The sequence below is a fragment of the Clarias gariepinus genome, chromosome 16 (genome assembly GCF_024256425.1).
Source record: "Clarias gariepinus isolate MV-2021 ecotype Netherlands chromosome 16, CGAR_prim_01v2, whole genome shotgun sequence".
In the NCBI taxonomy this organism is placed as follows: Eukaryota; Metazoa; Chordata; class Actinopteri; order Siluriformes; family Clariidae; genus Clarias; species Clarias gariepinus.
Window position 1 is genome coordinate 26229086 of NC_071115.1, and position 25507 is coordinate 26254592.

At 37.0% G+C, this 25507-nt stretch overlaps 1 protein-coding gene across 8 annotated transcripts in view; it reads left to right on the top strand.

Annotated features, from left to right (window-relative positions):
* Positions 1-25259, top strand: part of LOC128544406 (uncharacterized) — a 90091-nt gene extending 64832 nt beyond the window's left edge. Inside the window, exons 1-5 of one of the 8 annotated variants that reach the window (XM_053514468.1) lie at positions 19537-19823; positions 21208-21330; positions 21569-21682; positions 22205-22288; positions 23738-25259. In XM_053514468.1, coding sequence (XP_053370443.1) covers positions 19631-19823; positions 21208-21330; positions 21569-21682; positions 22205-22288; positions 23738-23919 — 696 coding nt within the window. In that variant the 5' untranslated portion in view covers positions 19537-19630 and the 3' untranslated portion in view covers positions 23920-25259. Of the gene's footprint in view, positions 1-19536; positions 19824-21207; positions 21331-21568; positions 21683-22204; positions 22289-23737 lie in introns of those variants that run through there. The other 7 variants (XM_053514469.1, XM_053514463.1, XM_053514464.1 and 4 more) reach the window with 7 other exon arrangements.
* Positions 25260-25507: the final 248 nt, after the last annotated feature.

The following is a 25507-nucleotide window of genomic DNA, read 5'->3' on the forward strand; positions in this document are numbered from 1 at the left end:
CCATCCTCTGATGGCTACTTCCAGCAGGATAATGCACCATGTCACAAAGCTCGAATCATTTCAAATTCGTTTCTTGAACATGACAATGAGTTCACTGTACTAAAATGGCCCCCACAGTCACCAGATCCCAACCCAATAGAGCATTTTTGGGATGTGGTGGAATGGGAGCTTCGTGCCCTGGATGTGCATCCCACAAATCTCTATTAACTGCAAGATGCTATCCTATCAATATGGGCCAACATTTCTAAAGAATGCTTTCAGCACCTTGTTGAATCAATGCCACGTAGAATTAAGGCAGTTTTGAAGGCGAACGGGGGTCAAACATCATATTAGCAGTGTTGGGGAAGCTACTCTGAAACTGTAGTTTGACAAGCTACAAGCTACTCGTAAGTTAAAGTAGTTAAACTACAGTCAAGCTACCCTTTTGGAAAAGTAGTTAGCTACACTACAAGTTACTATCAAAAAGTAGCTAGCTACATTGAAACTACTTTTGATTTTTTTGAACAACGTATATTATAAATAAATGTTGGAAGTTATGTGAATGTTAAACAGCATAACTGCTATTTGAAAAATGCACGTTAAACTCGCTCACATGCAGTTCAGCTGCTCTGAAATCAGTCACAACAAATCTATACAGCAATTTAATTAGATCAAAGCCTTTGTCGTGCAATAAAAAACTAAGATTACATTTTTTGTTCAACTGACAAACACGATGGCGCAAACGTTAACGTTAGTGGTCTTTTATGTTCATTACCAAACTGGCGGACAGATCATGGCGGGTCATTGTAATTAAATCAGAAATAGAAATTTGATGTAACATAGAGAGCAATAAAGCAGGATAATTAATACATTTAAAATGGCCATTACTCACCTGTATGTGCGTCCTTAAATTTGTGCTTGAGGTCTTCGACGTAGACAGCGTTTTAAACTTTGGTTTGCAAAGATTGCATACAAAAGTGTAACTTTTACTTGTTGTTTCTTTGAGAGACATGAACTTGGACAAATAAGGCCATGGGTAATTAACGTTAGTTGTTTCTCCATCCTCCAAATCTGCCGCCACGTCTTGCTCCATCATGGATGGTTGTGTCAACCCACTTCTGTACGTCAGTGAACCGTTAGCCGCAAGATGCGTGATTAAACAACAGGTGGCGGTAATGGCAAAAAATGAGTTTGTAATCTAACAAGAAGAATATCTTTGCATCGCGCTGATTCGCGCAGCTACACCGCTACTTGCTGCAAAAAGTAGTTAGCTACTGGAAAAGCTACACTGTTTAAAAAGCAACTGAGCTACTGCCAAGCTACTGAAAAATGTAGTTAAGTTAGTAGCGTTGCTACTTGTAGTTAACTACTCCCCAACACTGCATATTAGTATGGTGTTCCTAATAATCCTTTAGGTGAGTGTACATATATTGTATGGTTGTGTGTTGGGGGTATCTGTTCAAAAGGCTTAGGTACAGTGTTATCTGTAGTACAAATGTTATACAGTGGGGCAAAAAAGTATTTAGTCAGCCACCAATTGTGCAAGTTCTTCCACTTAAAAAGATGAGAGAAACCTGTAATTTTTATCATAGGTATACCTCAACTATGAGAGACAAAATAAAATAAAAATTAAATTTTAAAATAAAATCACATGGTAGGATTTTTAATGAATTTATTTGCAAATTATGGTGGAAAATAAGTATATACAAAATTTCATCTCAATACTTTGTTATACACCCTTTGTTGGCAAAGACAGAGGTCAAAGTTTTCTGTAAATCTTCACAAGGTTTTCACATACTGTTGCTGGTATTTTGGCCGATTTCTTCATGCTGATCTCCTTTAGAGCAGTGATGTTTTGGGGCTATCGCTGGGCTATCGCTGGGCAACATGGACTTTTAATTCCCTCCAAAGATTTTTTATGGGGTTGATATCTGGAGACTGGCTAGGCCACTCCAGGACCTAGAAATGCTTCTTATGAAGCCTCACGATACATGGCCCCAATTATTCTTTCCTTTAGCCCCATAGCATGTTTCACAGTAGGTATGGTGTTCTTTGGATGCAACTCAGCATTCTTTCTCCTCCAAATATGACAAGTATTTTTACTAAAAAGTTCTATTTTGGTTTCATCTGGTAGCGACATACAGCTCCAATCATATCATCAAGTTTGCTGATGACACGACCGTGGTGGGTCTCATCAGAAAGAACGACGAGTCATCATACAGAGAGGAAGTGCAGAGGCTAACGGATTGGTGTAAAGACAACAACCTGTCTCTGAACGTTGATAAGACAAAAGAGATGGTTGTTAACTTCAGGAGGACGATCACTCCCCACTCAGCATTGACGGCTCCTCTGTGAAGATCGTCAAGAGCACAAAATTCCTGGGTGTCCACCTGGAGGAGAACCTCACCTGGGGCCTCATGTACAAAGACTTGCGTTGAATTCATACTAAAACATTGCGTACGGACAAAGCTGTAAATGTGCGTACACAGTAAAAAAATCTGATGTATGAAACACTGCGTACGCGGAATCCCACGGATATTCTCTTTGTACATCCAAATTAACGCGAAATTGAGCGCACGTGCGCAAAACCCCTCCCTGCCTCCTCCTCCGTATAAATATGTTAATGACTCCACTTTGGCAAAACCAAAGGAAAAAGCAATGGCAAAAGCAAGCAAGAAGAGAAACTTCACAGAATGTGAATTGGAGGTGCTCCTATCGGAGGTAGACCAGAGAAAAACTGTTATTTGCAAGTTTGTCCTCCGGAATTAATAACAAAATAAAAAAAAAACTTAGCTGGAATAATATCTTTAAATACATCACTCACTAAGAAGCCCCCCATCGTGCACCCTGCCACCTTGGAGCCTCATCCCAACCATGCTGTTTGTGAGGATAAATGAATCATGGGTTGACCCAGGCCACCTTGCCACAATATTTGTTAGGCGCATTTAAGCATCACATATTATTTGCACATTTATTAATTGGAAATGTTTCCAATTCACGTATGCAAATTCGTTATCAGATAGCGCCTTTATAGCAGTATGCGTGCAGTCGATCGCTCCGATTACATTAGGAAAACTGGCGATCGCCACAAATTGCGCTTTAATGTTTGGCTGGTTAACTGCATGGTATGGAAACCTTATATACCTGCTAGACATGCGGATGATCCCGTCTCATACAGCTGGCATTGCACGGCTCAAAGACGACTGACTTAACCCCGAGCGGTCTGCCAGTTCCCTTTGGATAGGACCAGTTGCCAGGAAACCAAGCGTTGTCAGCACCTGTAAGGGAACGGGTATTGCGTGGCTCCTCGCTGTCTCTCTTTCCAAATTTGGACCCAACTCAGCACAGAGCTCCAAGAGGATAGCTCTTAGAAATCTGAAACAGCTAATAAGCCAGTCATCATCGTGGGCCAGAAAATCACTGTGATCCCTAAAAACGCATCCCTTCGGATTCGGCCATTGACAATGTCCTCTAATAAGGCCAACACTGCCATTGCCATAGACTAAGGGTTGTATACATTTGCCAATGCTTTTATATGTTCTAAATCAAATAATTGGTAAAAAAAATATTTTGTTAATTAACCCATTTTATCAATTATAAATGAATAGCAATGTTTTTTACATGTGTTGGTGCGATACTTTGTAGTGTGCAATTTAACGTAATTGCTTCTAGGAGTCGCCAACGGAAGTAAAACAAACACACACAAGAAATACACGTACGCCAGACATGAAGTTGGCGTTAAAGAGCGCACATTCTCACGTTAATTTCACTGTTAGTAAATCCGACCGTGAGCGTAAAAACTGGCGTAAGCAAAGTTTTTGTGCGTACGCAGCGTTGATACATGAGGCCCCAGGTCCCTTAACACCAGCTCTCTGCACAAGGAAGCCCAGCAACGTCTTTTCTTTCTAAAAAGGCTGAGAAAGCCCAGCTTCCACCACCAATCTTCACCACCTTCTATAGAAGAACTATTGAGAGCATCCTGAGCAGCTGCATCACTGTCTGGTTTAGGAATGGTGCCATATCAGACCACAAGACCCTACAGCGGATAGTGAGGACAGCTCTTTTGCACAATATTTGTTATTTGCACAAAAAACTCTTTTCTGCTGCTATCTACAGGTAAATGTTTACTGTTTCTCATTGCACTACCTCAAATTACAACCACAAAGCATTGAAACATATTATGTTGTTGTCACTTTTGTCTGCACATTTGCATGTGCATTTTGCTGTCTTTGTCTTTTTCTGTATAGGACTTTGGATAGGATAGTTTCTGTTATTTATAATAACATAAATATAATAACATATAAAAGTGGTTTGTCTCTTACATTTACATTTAGGCATTTGGCAAACGCTCTTATCCAAAGCGACTTATAAAAAGTGCTTTAAAGTTTACATCAATGGATACATACTTACACAGGGTTAACTAGGTTAATAACTGCATCCATTAGTTAAACACAACTGGGAAGTGTTTTTCTTTTTTTTTTTTTTGAGGAGGGGTTAGTCCAAGTACTGCAGAAACAGATACGTCTCGAATCATCGTTTAAAGATAGTCAAGGTCTCTGCTGTACAGACATCTAGAAGAAGTTAGTTCTTAGTTAGCCAGTCAGTTTTGTTAATTTATGTTGCAACTTTATGTCGTATGTAGAACCTTGATCCAGGAGGAACGTTGTTTCGTTTCATCGTGTACTAACTGTATATGGTTGAAAGACAATAAAAGCCTATTTGACATGACTTGACCATATGACATTCTCCCAATCCTCTTTTGGATCATCCAAATGCTCTCTAGCAAACTTCAGACGGGCCTGGACATGTACTGGCTTAAGTAGGGGGCACCCTAGTGTGTTACTGATGGAAGCCTTTGTTAATTTGGTCCCATCTCTGCAGGTCATTCACTAGGTCCCCTGTGTGGATCTGGGATTTTTGCTCAAAGTTCTTGTAATCTTTTTGACCCCGTGGGGTGAAATCTTGCGTGGAGCCCCTGATCGAGGGAGATTATCAGTGGTTGTTTCTGGTGTCCTTTGAAAGCTCTTTGGTCTTGGCCATAGTGGAGTTTGGAGTGTGACTGTTTGAGATAGATGTCTTTTATACTGATAACGAGATCAAACAGATGCCATTAATACAGGGAACGAATGGAGGACAGAGGAGCCTCTTAAAGAAGAAATTGCAGGTCTGTGAGCCAGAAATCTTTCTTGTTTGTAGGGGACCAAATACTTATTTTACTGAGGAATTTACCAATTAATTTATTAACACTAGAAGCGCCGTGCCAGTGTCACCTACTTTTAACGCGGTTCACCAGTCATTTTGACCGCCTATTGTTTTGAATGGGAAGCTGTTCGCTGTGCCCTTTCACCCAAAACAAATAGTTTAGCTCCAAGATCAACTTGCACTTGGACAATGCACCATTCAGTCCCGCGTTGATAACCAGCGATGTATTTTTTTTTATATTCAACTGAGAAAACCTACTACAGAGTCTATAAGGGGACAAAGGAAGTCATGTTTTGCATTATAACCCAAAGTTTTTGGCATGACTTTTTTCTGCTGTTTTTTCTCTTCCTTTGTCCATCTAGGGGCTTCGTGCTATAACAAAAAGGAAAGCTCTACGTAATTTTATATACAGTGGATCCTTGTGTTACGAGTAACGCGGTTTACGAGTGTTTCGCAAGACGAGCAACATTTTTTTTTATAATTTTTTACTTAAAAAACGAGCATTGTCTTAGTTAACGAGCACCGAGTATCATGTTTCACGCATGTGCTTCTTGTTTTAACACCGAGCGTCACGTCATCACAAGTGAGCCAACAGTTTTTCTCTCTCTTGCAGCGGAATTGTAGGTAATCGTCTCACCTGCTGGGTGAATACACACACACGCTGTGTGTGTGTGTGTGTGTGTGTGTAATGTGCGTGCGTACACACACACACACACACACACACACACATTAACGGAAAGACCATTTTTAAAAACGTTTAAAAATTAGCAAGAAACATCGCTAGTCACACTCGCGTGAGCGCATACTAACAGGATCACTACTGTAAAGTAAAACAACAACAACAAATTAAACAGCTCCTCACCTTTGAAACAGTCGCGACAGAGAAGAGTTTGTGTGTTTGGCAACCTGAGAGGAGGGGAGCTGTAAAGCCGAGACCTATCGTGTCCCCTGCTGGGTCTTAGTGCTTGCAGTGTTTTTAAGTGTGTGTGTGTGTGTGTGTTTGTGTCTGTGTAAGGCAGAGAGTTTGTGTGTTTGTTTGGCAACCTGAGAAAAAGGGGCCGTAAACATGAGCGAGCCCCCCTTTAGCCCCCCTTCAGCTCCCCTTCTCTCAGGTTGCCAAACAAACACACAAACTCTTCTCTGTCAATATTGTTTTCAAAGGTGAGGAGCTGTTTAATTAGTTTTTTTTATGTTGTTGTTTTACTTACAGCAGTGATCCTGTTAGTATGCACTCACGTGAGTGTGACTAGGGATGTTCCTTGCTAATTTTTAAACGGTTTTAAAAACGGTTTATCCGTTAATGTGTGTGTGCGTGTGTGTGTGTGCACATTTTACACACACACACCCTGCGTGCACAAACGAAAACACTTATCTGTCGGGATTTATTTTTACATTTTATTTTTACATTTATTTTTACATTTAGGCGGACCACGCGCCTAATCGGCGGGAATGTGGTTCACTTGGCCGCGGTGTATTATAAACCTGCGGAATGTTTCACTGCTTATGCTCACATAAGAATCATATAATAAAAGTAAGGGAAATGTGAAAGTGATTTCGTTAACAACGCTGAGTGTAACATCTGCATAGTGACACTAAACAGCTGAACAACTTCACTTTTCCATTTACCTCTGAGAAAAAAGAAGCTGTATTTTGTTTGTTTACATTTTAACAGTACAAGAAGTACACGCACACCAATACACACACACACCTCCTCTGTGCCCTCGGTAAACATCCAATCACTGTCGGTATGCAAATGAGTCAAGACGTAGCCTAATGTAGAGTCGTGTCGGATTTTAGCGGTCACGGAGTGGAAGCTGCAACGTTTTTTTTAGTTACAACAAGCACAGCGATGAGTCCACGTTCGCTGAATTCAACAGACTGAAGACAAATTACTGTTGTCTGACAGACCCCTAAAGCCTATAGTAAAAGCCTAAGTAAATGAATATAGTCAAATTTACCTCGTGTTTTCTACTGAGATTATCATAAACCAAATCTAAGCTAAGCGTTACATTTTTAAGTTCTTGTCCTGTTTGCAGGAAACCACTATAGTAAAAGCCTATAGTAAATTTGACTATATTCATCTACTTGGAGCTGTTCATTTACTATAAAAAAAAAAAACATAAATATAAAAAAAACATAATATAATCTGTTCTATAGCCCATCTGCTTTTTCTTTGTTTGTTTTTTTATTATTCATAAGACAACCTTTTAGTTTTGTAAATATTCTAGTTACAGTTTGACAAATCTTACTTTAGGTTCAACATTTTTGAGAATTAGAACATCCAGCTAAGATAAATGTTACGTTGTTGATTGAAAAAAACTGGATTAAGGATATTCTATTTTGTTTTGTTTATTTATGTTTCACTGTTTATGACATAGTGACACTAAACAGCTTCACTTTTTTGAATTATTTTATTATAATTATGTCATGTCTAGTCGACGCTTCTAGTGTTAAAAATGTTAAAATATGATTTTATGGAGTTTTTTTTCTTATTTTGTCTCTCATAGTTGAGGTATACCATCTTTTTAAGTGGGAGAATATTTTTTTTGCCCCACTGTATAACATTTGTACTACTGATAGCACTGTACCTAAGCCTTTTGAACAGTGAGCATCAGGAAAATCCGTTTCCCCCTCCTTACTGGCTGAGGAAATATCAAGGATGTCTGAAATTTTCCTTAAAGACATGTGTACATGGGGCACAGGTAACACAATGTACAAAATGTTTTTAAAAAACACTGTCTTTCAATTTAGGTATGGGAAACGTATTTTCCTAGGCATCAGGAAAATTGGTTTCCCCTTTTCCTACTGGCTGTGGAAGTATCAGGGATGTCTGAAATTGCCTCAGAGACATGTGTACAGTATGGCTAGGTATGTTTGGACAGCTTTTTTTTCCCCTTAATATTTTAAAAACAGCATTTTGTTTTTACCTGTGTAATCTTTGTGTAATACTAAAATTAGTTTAATGATCTTAATCATTTAAATATTGATTCAGACTATACAAGTACACAATAAATAAGAGGAATATTTATAAAAATAACGAGTGATGCCATAATTGTCTTGGCCTTGCACATCTACTGTATCTATAAAAGTACTTTTGAAAATAGTTTTGTGCAGCCTGTACTTTTTGTATGCTAATTAGGCCCAACCCCCCTTCCATGGCACGAGATCACATGACCTGAGACCACATTATAATTTTCTTCACAACAACTATCACGGAGGACACAGAGCCAACTCATAAAAAAGACAAAGCTTTTTATGGCATCTGCCAGGAAAAACCTTCACTTGTTTGGGTTTCCGACTTCTTGTTTGTTTTGACATATAAATTTACATTTAATTACTTATTTAGTAGCGTCTGTTAAATGTCGGCATGAGCACAGGAACAGGTTTGTCTGTTCAGTTATTTCAATGTTCATACAACACATTGTATTTGCCATAGTGATACAGTGCTTTACTTTATTTTTCTCTTAATTTTTATATTTTGCAAAAACAATATTAGCAAACACTTTTTCACTGCACTGTACATGTTGAAAAAAGCAAGACATGGTCTGTTGCAGGCTGTTAATAAATTTATTTTCTTATTTTTATTACTACTGAAGTGACTTCATCTACATCAATGTAGAAATTTTCTACAGTTAGATTTTCTGATATTTTTTCTTTGACAAAGAACTTAATCAGTCTTCTATCTCTTAATTCTGCAGCTCTTTATCATTCCTTAATGGCCAAGTGTTTGTAAAAAGTTCTCCCTCTTTGGTTTCCCTGGATTTCTATAGATTATAACAATGGCTCATGCTTTTTGATGTACAGTGGAACCTCGGATTGAGAGTAACCTGGTTTGTGAGCGTTCAGCAAGACGAGAATTTTTTTTTAACAAATTGATAAAAGAATGAGTCTTGATATACGAGTACCAAAGATCAGTGAGTATCATGTGGCATGCATGTGCTTCTTGTTTTGATGCTGAGAGTAACGTGATGACAACTCAGCCATCAACTTATGGTTTTTCTCTAAAGCCTCTTTTATTTTGTGTTTGTATGTAGGTGCGTTCTGATCGGCCTGAAGTTAAACCCACGGAGTATACTTCAGCCATTTTAAGTGTGATTCCAATCCGCAGGAAGCGAAAATGTTCAGCTCAAAGGGAACTGCGAACATTGTAGGGAACAAGTAAACAACAGGTTTTCACAAAGGGAATAAAAATATTCCCATAAGTTATTGCGTCTCGCTGGAGTGTGAAAAAAAATGGATTTATGTATTTATTATCATTATTATTGAGTACATTATAGTATTATAGTACATTTTGGACAGCGTTACATTAATAGGACACAGTAATTACAATTTTAATTTAGTCGAGAAATCCTTAGTATTATATAGGTTAGTAATCTGTAAAAAAATATCTGTACATCTTGAATCAATTGATATTATTATGTTTAATGTTTAATGGTTGTAGTGTGAAATTTTCAGGTATCAGAGGTGCTTGGTACCATAGTAAAGCATGGAGGAAGTGACGTCTGCGCTGGTGACTTCGCAGGGTGTTCCGAATGATGGAGTTTCGTCAGGGGAAGTTCCCTTCACTGACATTCCCTGCAAACAGCAGGAAGTAGGGAGCGCCCTGTGGAATAGAATGCAGCCTGTGTGTGTAATTGCACATGGGTGTGGGTGTGTGTTCTCGTGCAGAGGTGTGTGTGTGTGTGTCTGTGCGTGTGTGTGTTTTTTTTTGCTCGCGCAAAGGTGATTTCAGTCTAAACGTGAATTATTATACCAAAACAGAGATATCAGAACAGAGAACGTTTAAACTTAAAAGTGGGTACAGATGAGATGGTGTAGGAACTATTTACCAATGTGTGTGTAAAACAATAGAAAAGAGCTGCTTAGGTTCCTGTCTAGGATCCATCATTACCTAATTAATCTCTAGTTACCCAGAGTTCAGCTTTGTGACTGATATAAGTTATAGAAAAGAAAAATAATTCCTCTTAGAGGAAAAGCAAGGGAGGGCCTAACGCATGAGTTGGGCCATGTCCATTAAAACACTTTCCTTATATAGAGAGACACTTTTCCCTTATCACAGACTTACAGTAGGTAGCCAACGGGAATGCCTATTACCACCATGCTCACCGCCACGGCAAAACGTCAGCGGGCAAAACAAATCGGTCGCATTTTAAAGTCATTAAATAAACTAACCGCCAGGTGGCGTGAATTGACATTTTCATACACAGCAGTTTTAAGTATAATTAAAACTTAAGGTATTAAAAAAAGGCATAACAATATATTTTATCGAAGAAACATTCCGAAATCTGAAGTTATTTTGACCTGACAACTGGTTTATTCTTTATTCTCTGGTTTCTCCAAACGGCAGCCTGCATAATGTTCGAAATATTACTGTTATTGTGTCACAAAGTGTAGTTTTTAGAGTTGTTTAGGCGAGAATGCATGTGTGTACACCTTAAAACCCTCCATCAGTTATTAAAGATAGCGTCTATTTAAAAAATTGCCCAACGATTTCAGAGATTTGAGCTTCAGGGAATCCTCAGGCGCTCTGCGCTCATGTAACGCAACGGAGCCTCATCTCGGGAAGAACTTCTAAAAGCTACCGCTGGCTGTGATGTGTCTGTAGTGGTGAAAACAGCGGAGGTATATTATTTTGAGTATTTCTAACTGGTAATCTTTGGTATAATACAGGATATATTAAGGCTGTGTGATGGATCCTGTTCTTAACGTTATTTTAAAGTAAATTAAATAATTATAGTTTATGTAGTTTAAATAAATAGGTAGAATATTAAGATGGAGAATGTTTAATGTCATGTGGTCATTATAAGATTTGTATTAAAAACTTTAGGTAAAAAAAGTGACAGCCTTATAAAAGTAGAGTCTTATAAAGGCTATGTAGCTTATATAGTTTAATTATATAGTTTTAGCACATTAATCTGACAATAGGCACACGCACTTTTTCTGACACACTCCCAGAGTCTGTTTTCTGGCTATGCGAGTGTTACACATGATAAAATCTAAAGGCTCACTATGTTAACATTTACTCTTCTTTAATTTGATGCAAATAAGAAAAGCCTATATTTGATTTAAATTCTAAATTTGTACTATAAGTTTAGTACAGTGATTATAAATTGGTTTAATGTTTCACTTGCATTAAGGTTTTCCTGGCGGTGGTACGGCGCAATGGGGGTACTACTGGAATGTAAAAATGTAATTTGTTAAAATATTTCATTATTTACTGTATTGAAGAATCATATCATGATGATCATAAAAGCTTACAGCATTTTATTCTTATAATAACGCAAAAACACATCGACATCTGCTGACGCAGTAGCACGTCCTGACAATGTTTGAATCTTATGGTCATTTAGTTTAATTTATTTCAGTTAATACTAAATCTGCTACAAATTTAAAGAACACAAAGTATAAGATGACACACACACACACACACCCTCCGATTACTAATTAAGGTTACTAATCTCCTTCCTTTTGCTCAGTCAGTTCATATACAGGAAAAGAGTGATTATTTAAAAAAGATAGTATGGTGTTATCTTTACTTCTTAGTGCAGAGATATTATTCCTCATCACTCATGAACAAAATCTCTAGCTACTAGATAGACGGTTCTGTGAAGAAAATGACAATGTTTATAGTATAATTCTATTGCAGGTTTTGGTGATTTTTACCAAATAGGGTAACATTTATATGTTAATCTTTCTCATGGCACCAGAGTTGAATTCATCCCTCCTGAATTAATGGTATTTAACGACTTGGTGGTGTTTATCTTTACAGAGTGGTGTCTAACTTTACAGAGACTAATGAGTGTTATGTAGCGCTGGGGCAACAACACCACCTAAAAATAGATAAGGTGTTTTTTTTTATTTTTTTTTACCTACAACTTTTCTTCATCAACGATGAAGCTGGGAAAGCTGAAAATGTTTATAGTTTCCAGCTGAACATTGAAGATCGGATCGCACCTGTTCTAGTAACATCACTTAGAACCATTTACAAATGATCTAAACCCAGTCACTCATGTAGAGGATAGGAACAGCACTTTCATACTAAATCAAAACCCAACAAACATCACCTGCCATTTAGAAAATCATGTCAGTAGCTCACAAAATTCTACTCCATTAATTCTACTCCTCTAACTCCACTTATGTCTTGGTGAATCTTTTTTAAACAATGAACTAAATATTAGTAACATCTGTCATGTTGACACTGTACCATGACAAATGACACTTGACATCACATTTATACACATAAAGAAATATAATGTAGGAATGCAAATTGTGATTATCGAAGCACAAGGACAAAAAAAATCACTGGCAATGGGATGTTACTTCATACAGATACTGTGCATTTGTTCAGTATTAACAGATAATGTGTTCAAAACTATTACAGTCACGGATACAGTATGAAAGCACAAAAATAATACAGCATAGAAAAAATGGTTATTTGTTGCTCATTGAAGCTGTGAATTCCATGAGACCAGGGATGTGTGCAAAGTTTTTGAGGGGCCGTGGCTCTAATCTGATAAAGGGCAGACCGTGTAAAATAACACATATGGAATTGGGTAATTACATTACAACAACAAAAACAACAGTTAGTTGTTAGTTGACCACAGAGGTCAGGGTTCCTGTAATAGTTCTTGCAAGAACAGTATTGTCAAGTGCATTTGCAAAATCCGTCAAGCACCATAATGAAACTGGCTCTCATGAAGGCCATCCCAGGAGGGCGAGACCAAAACCTACCTCTGCCGCAGACGAGAAGTTCATTTAGAGTTATCAGCCTGAAAAATGACCAATTAACAGCACCTCAGATTAGAGGCGTTATGAAGAGCAGAAGTAGCAGAAACATCTCACCATTAACTGTTCAAAGGAGATTAATGCATTTTTGGACGCCTTCAGCATTCCTTTACAATGTAGAAAGAAATAAAAATTAGGAACGATCATGGAGTTAGAAAGTGTTCTAAAACTTTTGAACGGTAGTGTATATATGACCATGAACTAAATCATATTTTTCTTTATGTAATTCCTTGTTATACACAACAGAAGCTACAGTATTTAAAGCACTCAGACTTGAGTAAAGTCTGTTTTGTGACACAGAAAATGCTAACTAGAATATTCAAACTTCAAAGATTTTATCTAGCTAGCTAACCTATAATCATGTGATAACAGGTTAATAGAAGCTATTTTTTGTGACTTGCTGCAAACATAAAAAGCTGTGTATTGTTCTAAAGCACATGTGGAGATTTTAGTCACAGGATCACACTGGTTATGTTATTCATCATCAATTATTTACACAACTTTAAAAGACCCACTCAGACACCTAACAACACACTGACAGCATACGCGGCAAGACAGTGGCGTACTGTGTCATAGTATCTGATCAAGCACCCATGGGATGCGTTAGACAAGCAAGTCTGATCCAATCCACATCCCACAGCACCCGAAGGATCCTCCACTAATGTCCCAGCAGATTCAGACCTTCATGTAAAACCCTGTTCAAGTATGAAAGTGTTCCTATCTAGATGTGCAGACACCGACAGATTTTTGATGCCTCATTGATCAACAGATTGCATATGAATGGTTGCATGACTACTATTTTTACTAGTCAACTAATAACTCAATGAAGTATTTTACAGTATTAATCACCTTTTCTGGTGTTAGGATAAAATCTGTTTTAGGACATTGTTATTTTCAGGCTGCTTTGTTTGTGCAGATAAAAACTCATTAAACTGCACTTTATTTTACAACCTCAAAGAGCCTACAAATTACATTTACAGCCTCAATACTTTCATGTTTACACTGTTATAGCAAAACTTCAAGCAAAAATAATATAACAGTTTGCAAAATAATAAATATGTGCATTACATTTCACTATCAATTGATAGATGAAGAACAAATCAGTCTGTTTGAGTGCCCATGCCCCAGTTTAGACTTAAAGGTTAGACAATGACTTTATTATCCATAATAACCAATTCATCAGTTCACCACCAGGGGGCCCCCGTGTCTCAAATTCCAGAATTCTTCTCCTCTTTCACTTCCTGTCCATGTGCTATACAGTATAATGCTGGCTCTCATCAATCATTTAAAGCCTTGATGATTATCTAAACTCTGAGCTGTTGTTCTGTGTTTGTTTACCTGCACCATCAAATCTTTAATTAGTTTAATTATTATCACATTATCATCCTCACAGTCCTGTAAGCACTGTGTGTGTGTGTGTATGTGTGTGAGAGAGATAGATAGATAGATAGATAGATAGATAGATAGATAGATAGATAGATAGAGAGAGGGAGAAAGCATTTAAATCAAACCAGGACGTTTGATTGTGCAAAATAATAGAACACAGTTATGGGAAAAAAAAACTTTTATTTCTTAAAATGATCCCCTGCCACACTAATACACCTATCCCGGTGTTTCACTAGTGCTTGTAACGCATCAAATTAGAAATTTTTCTCAGTACACAGGAGCCATTAGTGGACTGAATGCTTTGCGTCTGTAATCCTGGCCTCCAAGGAACTGGCTTGGAGTGAAGTCTGGACGGTACAGAGAAGTAATTTAACTCATATGAATATTTTATAATGAATGTAAATGAAACTTTTCCTGATATAAGAAATAAATGTTGAGTCTGTGTCTGTGTGTGTGTGTGTGAGAGAGAGAGAGAGGGGGGGGGGGTACATGCGTGTGTGTGTGTGTGTGTGTGTGTGTGTGTGTGTGTGTTGTAAACACAAGCATGGCCTGAGGTGTGTGATAACAGGCATCTACATAATAATACAGGGCACTCTAAAAGATTGTCTGGTTAAATTTCATTGTTAATTAAAAAAATATGATGTACAACACACACACAAACACACATAGATCATCTCACCTGGCTTCTTTAAAAGTTTCTACAAAGCACGGGTGTGTAAGTGGTATGTTGAGCAGTATGAGGTTGTGCATTGTCCTACTAAAGCAGAACATCTTTTCTGATCGAACCAGGCTGTTTTTTTCCTGAAAGTATTTCACTTCCTGAATGTTCATTAACAACTGCATCAGGCTCCAAGTCACTTCAGCCGGATGGGATTTTATGGACATGCAGGCTTGTTTTAAATGTTTAAACAGTTCAAATGTTTTACTGCATCTAAGATTCTCATCACTGTACTGTGATTGAAGTCTTCTGTAAATATCAATTGATTTTACACCTTAAATCACAAGGAATTTCATCACGAGTCTTGGTTTGACTTGAACACTTCATATGTATAAAGATATGTAGTAGCAGACTAACATCTAGGGTTGTAACAAAAAATTTGATTCACAATATCGGCTTCATAGGTGGCAAGCGGGTAGCACTTTGGCACCTCTGGGGTCCATGTTCGATTCCCGCCTCAGATCTGTGTGCATGGAGTTTGCATGTTCTCGCCGTTCTTGGTGGGTTTCCTCTGGGTACTAAGGTTTCCTCCCACAGTTTCACGACATGCAGATTGGGTTGATTGGCCTCCCCAAATTGCCTATAGTGTGTGTACGAAGTTTGCATCAGAAAAAAATATGAAACATATTAAGTTTAGTAATTGTGACCTAGGCATAATTTTAAATGTATTTGAAGGCTCTGTGATGTGGATGCTATGATACAGTGTGTCAGTTTGACCTGCTTAATAAATATTAAAAATGCAATAATTGGGAAATGCTATTATAGGACAATAATCCACTTTTATTCCAACCCTGCTTTATAACACCAGCCCACTGTTGATTATTTATCTATAAGAGCATGCCACACCATGCTTTATTCCTTATATAATAATTCACATCTACTTCTGTTCAAGTGTTGAGATTATCCAGTTTTCAAAACTGACTGTACAAAATGTACAGAGTTCATTTTTTTTTGTACATGACCGGTATAACTAAAAGATAAAATTAAGGTAAAATATAACAGTGTAATTCCATGAAATATTTAAATAAAATGTGTGTAAATACAGTTTCATACTTAAAAGAAATGTGCACTGAATTTTTACAGACAGTTTAAACCTGATACTAAATTCATTTTAAGAGCATTAAAACCACTGAAACCAATTGCAACATTCTGTCCATTTCTTTAGGAAGAAAACAGGAAGTGGCCCACTGTAGAAATGTGCTCTTACTTCCTCCTCATGAGGATATTTGTCATGTAAAACCTTAGCCACAGTTTTACCCTGTCTGTAGTGTTTCCCTGTGTGTGTGTGTGTGTGTGTGTGTGTGTGTGTGTGTGTGTGTGTGTGTGTGTGTGTGAGTGAGTGAGTGAGTGTAAAGATCTCCAGCTAGAGAGACGCTTCAGAGAGAACTCCATTATGTTCATTTCCCATCAGTTGGTTGTTGGACTTCTAGATGTTTTTACTGCGTTTCTGTGGACTTAAAAAATGCAGATTGTTTTTGGGATCCTGCTGATAATCACAGGAGCTGCTTCCGGTAGGTTTCCTCCACAAACATGATTTATTTATGCTTGAAAAAGTGCATTTAACATTTATTTTGTGTAAAAAAAAAAAAGATTAAAAATAAAGTCTCAATAGTCTCAACACAAAAAAGTATTAATCTTGCAAAAAAAATAATGAATATAAATAAAATAAATTCTACCTTTCTATACAATGAATAATTTAAAATAAATGTCATAAAATATATAGAATAAAAATAGAAAGATAATAGAAAGATAAATATAATATTGCATCAATTATTAATTTACTCTTTTGAAAAAATGCCTTAAGATTTTTTTATTAATAGCTTTAGACTAACCTTTTCATTTTGGTAACTTTGCCCCTAAGTTTTCATTAAATTCATTAAAGTCACTTTTAATCAGAGTTAGACTTTATTTTTGAAGAAGACTTATTATAAATGTACAAGGACACATCATTATTTCTGTTTTTCATAAATTGTTTCAACATACTGATTTCTAGATCTTCTGTAACATTGTTGTGAAGTTGAAGTGGATCAGAGGAGTGTATCAGTGTGTAATAATATTAAGAATGTTCCTGATTTTTTGTTCTCTGCAGGTTTGCTGTTTCAGGATCCTGTTGTCTGTAGATTTACTGAGAGTAATCAGTGTTATGTAGCTCTGGGACAACAACTGCACCTGCAAATGCCCCTGGAGGATCGGTTAGACCTATGGTTCACAGACAAGCCAAATAACACTCGTCCACTTTTAAAATATAGAAAAACCCAAAGTAACCCACCAACACCAAATATCCCAGGATGGCAGTTTGTTAATGATAATAAAACTCTGATACTAACCAGTGCAGAGAGGAGAGACTCTGGAACATACAGGTTAGAGACTGTTAATGCAACCGGGACTATTAAAGGTGTTTATTCTCTCCTGAACATTGAAGGTAAGACCAAACAACCTCTAATCACATCACACAGCACACTACAACATTTACAGTTTATACATGTATACAATATAATCACTGATTTTATAATCAAAAAGGTTTTAGGTTTTACTTGTATAATAGGACGGGCATATGCTAGTAAGAGAGACAAACTAGTTCCTGTCTTCACCTACATTATAGTTGTGATAAACAGTCACACAAACACTCTCACAGGACGGCACGGGAACCAGAGCAGTGGAAAAGGGGTCTCTCTCTCTCTCTCTATCTATCTATCTATCTCTTACACACACACATACAGAAAAGAAATCCACGAAAATGTAGTATAAAAGTTTTATAGCCAGGGCGATATTATAATAAATGTACCACTCATGTTAGAACCGGAATTGTTTGTGCTGCTATAAATCAATATTACACACACGTGTGTGTGTGTGTGTGTGTGTGTGTGTGTGTGTGTGTGTGTGTGTGTGTGTGTGTTTGTGAATCTAAAGTAAGCTTCCCTCTCCTCCTTCTCGTCTTACACAGTTACTTTTCATTCACTTTTTTCACACACACGCGCACACAATCGAAATTCTGTTTTATTGGGAAAATAAACAAGAAATCTCTCTAATGACACTCGATTGAGCGACACACTAACATAATCACTGCTGTAAAGTAAAAATAAAACAAATTAACCGGCACTTTACCTTTGAAAAGCATTGCAACAGTGTTTCTGTGTAGAGAAAGAGTGTGTGTGTGTGTGTGTGTGTGTGTGTGTGTGTGTGTGTGTGGGTGAACGCGAAAGTAGAAGGGGTCTGTGTGTGTGTGTGTGTGTGTGTGTGTGTGTGTGTGTGTGTGTGTGTGTGGCACGGTGTCCACTGACATGCGCTCAGAGAAAGAAAATGGATTTTTAATGTCTCAAATAAGACTTGCTTTTGCTTTACACGCACGCATACAGACACAAAATAAAATAGCCTATATTTTACACGTACACACACACACACACACACACACACGTGGTCACAGTGTTATAGTAAACAGTACACGTGTGCAAGGATGTTGATTATACCAGTAAGAGACGCGCACTAAGACCCAGCAGGGGAGACGATTACCCACAATTCTGAGAGAAAAAAACATTGGCTTGCAAACTGCGTTACTCGCAAAAGTTTTCACTGTAACTTTTACTGTAATGGTTGCAAAATAAATAATATTTGGTGAACATCAACATCCATAAGCACCGCTGATAGCAAACACATTAATTTTGTGGTAGTAACTGTAAGTCTATTGCACATCATCCCCAATATCTGTTTTTCCCTATTAAAGCATGCCTCATGTGTTTATTCCTTACAGAGATTTCTTATTTTCTTTGTCTTTCGGCTGTTCCCTTTCAGGGGTCGCCACAGCGAATCATTTGCCTCCATCTAACCCTGTCCTCTGCATCCTCTTCTCTCACACCAACTAACTTCATGTCCTCTCTCACTGCATACCTTACAGAGATTAAACAAAATTATAAATTTTTCCTCTGAAGTTGTTAAAAATCAAATTAATACCATGAGCAATGTAATTAATAAACTATTTATCAACTGTGGTGGCTCAGTGGTAGGTGTTTCGCCTGCCATGCAGAAGGCCCGGGTTCGATTCCCAGCCAGTGCCCAAACCCCAGCCTCTGGATGCAGTGCTGGTCCCAAGCCCAGATACAATGAGAGGGTTGCGTCAGGAAGGGCATCCGGCGTAAAAACCTGTGCCAAGTTGTAGTGCGGAGTGGGTATTCTGCTGTGGTGACCCCTTGCCCGGAGCAGCCGAAAGACCAACAACAACAGTATACATTTATATAGATGTTAAGATAAGTTAACCTCTTAAATCTCTTTATAGAAAGATCCAAATTCAAGGTTCCAAACATATTAACTAGGAAACCAATATAAACCTATAACCAGGGAACACAGAGCTCTGACCTGCAATATTACTGTAAATACATGCATAATGTTATCAAGTATATAACACATATAGGACATGATGAGTCTAATCATTAGCATTATCTGAAGAAAAGCAGGAGTGAGGAATATATGAAGCAGGGATCTTTAATAACAAATATTTTTTCTTTGTAATCCACAGCCCAGGTGTCCTCAGTGAAAGTGTCTTACAGCTGCCTGTCACCTGGAGTCATGAACGTGTCCTGTTCTGCTGATGGAGACAACCTCCGCTTCTACTGGACTTCTGATTTTAACACAGTCTCTGAACTGGAGAACAGGAACAGCACTCTTATACTGAATAAAGACCATCGTGGAAATGTCACCTGCTCTGTAGAAAATCATGTCAGCCGTGATCACATTATCACTGAAGTCCACCCATGTCCTGGTGAGTCCGTCTTTTATAAATAATAATTTAAACATCAGTAACAACAAAAATGAAGCAACAGTGTTTAGTTTCATTACTCACACTTTCTGTGGAACAATTAGCATTCACAGGGGAATTGATCCAAACAAACCTACTTACAATCTTAAATAAACTCATCTACTTTACCTAATAATGCATTTTTTACGCAAATATGTGTATACACACTTCATCTAAAATGGACTGGAAAATTTATTTAGCCTAAACAGTTTTAAAGCAAAATTTCTAGCTGATAAAAATCTTACAGTATGTTAAAAAGTCTGCAGGGTTTTACACACTTTCTAGTTTCTCAATATTATGAAAAGATATTATAATATGATGATATTTATTTATTTATTTATTTATTTTTATTTATTTAACTGTCACATTAATTTAAAGTATACTGCAGTAAACAAGATTTTTTTAGAACTGCTACTGTAAGTGACAAAACAGAATAAAATGTATGGGATGTTTTTATTAAACAAAATATTGTAATCATTGACACCTTGTTGTGGTAGAAGATTAATAAAGCTATTTTATAATGCTGTAAAGGGAAAACGCCACTTTTCATTGAGCTCCATCATTACACATCACAGCTGAGTATTAAGAACACACACTCTAAATATTTTACTTTTCACTTACATAGTAAGCATTTTATATTTCTCTTGTAAATCTGGGTAAATGGTTGATTTATGCTAGTGAGACCCATTTAAACTGCACATAGCATTTGATCCTCACTTATTTTTTATTAAATATTATTTACACTTGTCCAAATAATTTTATTTGTGACCAAATGAGTTAGCGCTTCTAGCTTCAAATGATCTAATGAGTCTACCGAGCCTTGACACTATTTACAGAGACAATATATTACAAAGAATTCTTCTATTATTCAATATCCAAATGACAGATACTGTATGACCTCTAATTGCTCAACAAAAATTTCTCAGTAGGAAACAATATCATATATAATTATAATTATTATACTATAATAATTATAATGCATATTATACTACTACTACTAATAATAATAATAATAATAAATGGACACATCAAGATGCATGGACATATATGCTGACCCAAAGTAAAAGGCCTCTGTTCAGAGGTGTATAAAGCCGGTGGAAATAAAATTCTTTACTCTCACGAGAGTGAGAAAAAAAAAATCTTAAATAATCATGGGATAATTCGCTGCTTTATACATTATATGTACAATACAATATAATCTAATAAAATATAATACAAAAATAATATATGATAATAAAATATAATATTTTTGGAAACTCCTTGTAGAGGTTTCTAGTATATATTTTTAATTCAGCTCAATTGTTATTAGAGTATGTACTAGTGATACTTCATTGACATGCACTTGCAGAGTCCACAACGGTGAGCGGGACAACCACTGCACACCATGGTACGAATTCCACAGTAAGCCACATCATGACTCACAATCCTACCACGAGCGCCCAAAGCCCCAGTAATATCTCATTATTATTATGTAAGTAAATAGAGTAGGACATGGTTATGCATAGTGATATATTCATAAATCAAAGAAGAACCGTATGCATAATAAAACCAATGCTTTGTACAGTATGCTCTGTATACATTCAATCTAAAATTCTATTAGTTTTCTTTATCATTGACATCATCGTTGTTCTTAGGTCATTTTGCTTCTCTACCTTAAAGCTAACTTTTCCTTACCCTTACTGATCTTCTTTTTTTCCATCTTTTTTCAGATCTCATTCTGATTAGCCTGAGCTCTGTTTTTGTGCTTCTCATCATGATATCCATTTTGGCATTCTTGGCATTGTACATCTACAAGAAGAGACAAGGCCAAAAGAACAAGGAAGGTAAGCAGGTTGCATGTTTATTTATTTGTAATTATTCTTAAAGGCTTACTTTACTATATGAGAGAAGATTTACAGTGTACATTCACTGACCGCATTAATAAGAATGTGTAAGTACAGTATCTTCACATTCATGCAGTTATCTATAGTGACAACAGTGCAGTCCATAACGTCATCCAGATACTGTTCATGAGCTTCAGTTCATGTTCACATTACAATTTTGTATAAACTCTAAAGACTCTTTTACATCCCGGAAAAAATCACTGATGAAAAGTGAATCAGAAATATTAATCACTGAGTAATATTATTTCTGTAATATTAATAACAACAACAACAAACATAACGCAGTCGAAGTCACATTTCTGAGATCATTTTCCCCATTATGAGTTTTTATTTAAACATTAATGAAAGTTCCTGACTTGACCTCATTGTGTTATGTATTGTGCTGCTGCTGTTGTCACAGAGCTGCTTTTTTACAGTTTAATAAATTTTTTTCTTTTCTTTTATTTTTTTTTCTACTGACAGCTCCTTCTCAGGAAGGTAGGGAGCTTGTGTATGCACAGGTCGCCCATTTACCCATGGACAGGATAGAGACAAGACCTGGGATGTGTAAGACTTTAACAGACTTAATTACTACAATACATATGCACCTGATTAATTTTTTTTATTTTAAAATAATGTTTAAAAACAATTAAAAAGCTAGGATTTTTTTCTAAAAGTTCTTTATGTTGCTTCAACGTCACCCATTATAGGGGGCAGAGTCTTGTGACTACTCACACAGTAGTATGTTTTTACGTACACAGTCCAAAGATATGCAGGTTAGGCTAATTGGTGTTCCCAAATTGCCCGTAGTGTGTGAGAGTGTCTATGTGTGTGTGTGCCCTGCAATGGATTGGCACCCTGTCCAGGTTGTACCCTGCCTTGTGCCCTAAGTCTTCTGGATTAAGCTGTAGGTCCCCGCGACGCTGGATACAGGATAAAGCCTTATAGACAATGAGTGAGAGAGTGAGTGAGTGGGTAAATAAACACATGATGGGAAAAGTATTAGCATATTTAGTAAAGTATTGAAAAATATAAAAATAAAATTAAACACTTGACACGGCAAAGATTACATAGATTAGAGGTTGGATTCGATACATTTCCTATTCATTGCACAACCCTAATGGGTATCCGAATATTTTAAGAGTAGATACAGAGCTCATTGGGATGCTGAACATGTAAGTAGGGGTGCATATTTAGCATTATGAGTCGGCATGGTGGCATAGTGGTTAGCAATGTGGGCTTACACTTGCGATGGACTGTCCAGGGTGTCCCCCGTCTAGTGCCTAAAGTCTCCTGGGATAGCCTGCAAGGAGACTTGAGAGGTACAGTATAGAATATAAATGAATGAATGGATAAATAATAGAAATGTTAGATATTGGCATAGAGAAAATTAATAATAATGATAACAATAATAAAAATAATAAATAACCTTCACATTATAGCAATCTTCATTCCTAATATTGAGGCCTAGTACTGTATTAGTAGCACTATAACCTTTTTATCTGGCTTTGTGATTGAAAACCACACAAACCTCATGAACTGCCTATGTTCACTCACTGAAGCCTCAGATATCTGTTCTTGGCTAATTAAAGTGAACTCGGATTTGATTTTCCTGTTGTCTTCCTGGTGATGTTTAACACATTGTGCCTTCTAATATGCTTTTCATGCTTACCACAATGGCAAATAGTGGTTCTTTGAATGAGTGTCACCTTCCAGCCAACATCAGGAAAGATCCTAAAAATATTCAGGCCTGAATCTGGTTTATACTCTACATGAGCCTCACCTGATTGATTAGTTTATCTTGACTTTCTCTATATTATCAGGTATGGCTTCTGCATGGTTGAAATAAAAACCTGCACCCACACGGGTCCCTTCCAGACAAACCCAGACACCCATGTTCTACAGACGCTATAAAAATTGTATTTTAAAATCTAATTAAATCAAACAAGAAAGAAAAGAGACTTTGATCATTACAAGTATTTTATGATTTTAACAAGCTGTTCTCTTATGGTCCAGCACATGATGAAGACGTGGAGTATGCTGAGGTGGTTACTCGAGCAACCAAGAGGAAGCAAAAGAAGAAAGAGGACGAGGTGCAGTACGGCGAGCTTGTGTTTAACACTCCAGCCAGGAGCAAGCACAAGGTGGCCAAAGTACAAGACGATTGTGTGTATTCACATGTCCAACACAATCAGTGAGACACACATTTTCAGCCTGATTTATTAGAATTTTTATAAATCATCAGACGAAGCGTGATTATCTAAATATTATAGTTTTAAGACTTTCACAGGATATTTATCTGTCTGTATTTTGCAAGATCATTCCGGTAGGGGAAGTAGCTACTGGAGACATTGCACAAGTGCACACACTTACCAAGAACAAACTCCACAGACCATGCAGTACAACTATTCTGATCATTTAAGTATTATCTAGTGATAAAATACCTAATAGTAGTAAACATTACCAACCAATTTATTGAAATGTTTTCAAGATTGAAATGCATAAATATCACCAGAGACTGTCTTAATAATCTTATTTTTATTTTAATAATGACATAAGTAAGGAAAATAGTGGGTTATGCTGTTTGAGGAAAAGCTGCACAAAATTATTTTGTGATAACATGACAAGAAGTTCCTCTTATGCAGCAACACAGCAATAATTTAAATTCCAGTCGATTATATGCTTTTCCTTTAATGTGTAAAATTTCTTTAAAAAGTCTATCACACAGTGTACAGTAAATGTCCCTCGTTGACAAACTCGAACTCACAGCTTTAATTTTTTTTTTTTTTTTTTTTTTAACTGTGATTTTGGAGTGTGCTAAAACTCCTTTTATGTTTTTATTTGTAAATATAATTATTTAAAAAATCCATTTATTCTTAAACTTAGATCATCTGGTGTGTTTAGGAAACTAACTCCTGTGAACGTAATATGAACTTGCATATTAAAACAATCATAAGCCAGAGCTTCTCAGAGCCGCTGCACTAATCTCAGAGTTGAGATTTTCACAGTGAAGTATTAAACAAATACTGTAAAAAATAACCGAAACTTGATTTAATTTAAGAACATTTCACTTGCTGTGATTATATTTGGTGTAGTGGTTAGACTGTGGCCTCAAAGATCCAGAGTCAAGGGTTTGAGTCTCACCTTGGGTCTGTGTGCATGGAGTTTGCATGTTCTTCCTGTTTTTTCTGGGATTCCTCTGGGTACTCTGGTTTCCTCCCACCATGCAAATGACTGGAAGATTAGTCTAATAAGCATATACAAATCGCTTGTAGCGTGTGTGAGTGAGTTTGATTGCATTAGAGCGCCCTATGATGGATGGGCCTCCTGTCCAGTGCCCTGAGTCTCCTGGGATTGGCTCCAGGCCCCTATGATCTTGTACAGGATAAGCTGTATAGAGAGCGAGTGACATTATATGTTTGTTTTCCCAAAAAAGCAGGACATTTGCTTGTGCAGAATAACAGAATACTGTTAAAAGACCAAAAGCTCGCTTTATTTTTCTATATAACCCCATGATACACTAATGCACTTATACCAGTGTTTCGACACCATCAAGTTAGAAAGTTTTCTCAGTATGCCAGAGCCATGGTCAGACTGCCTGCTTCACGTCTGAAATGCTGCCCTTTTAGGAACTTCTTTAATGCCCCAAACATGTGGAAATGGTTTGAAGCAAAGTCAGTACTATATGAGAGATGTGGCAATAACTCAAAGCTAGGTTCCTGTTTTGTGTAAGTGGTGTGGAGTTTATTTCTTAAGAATGCTCATGGGGCTCAGAGCCACCTCTGC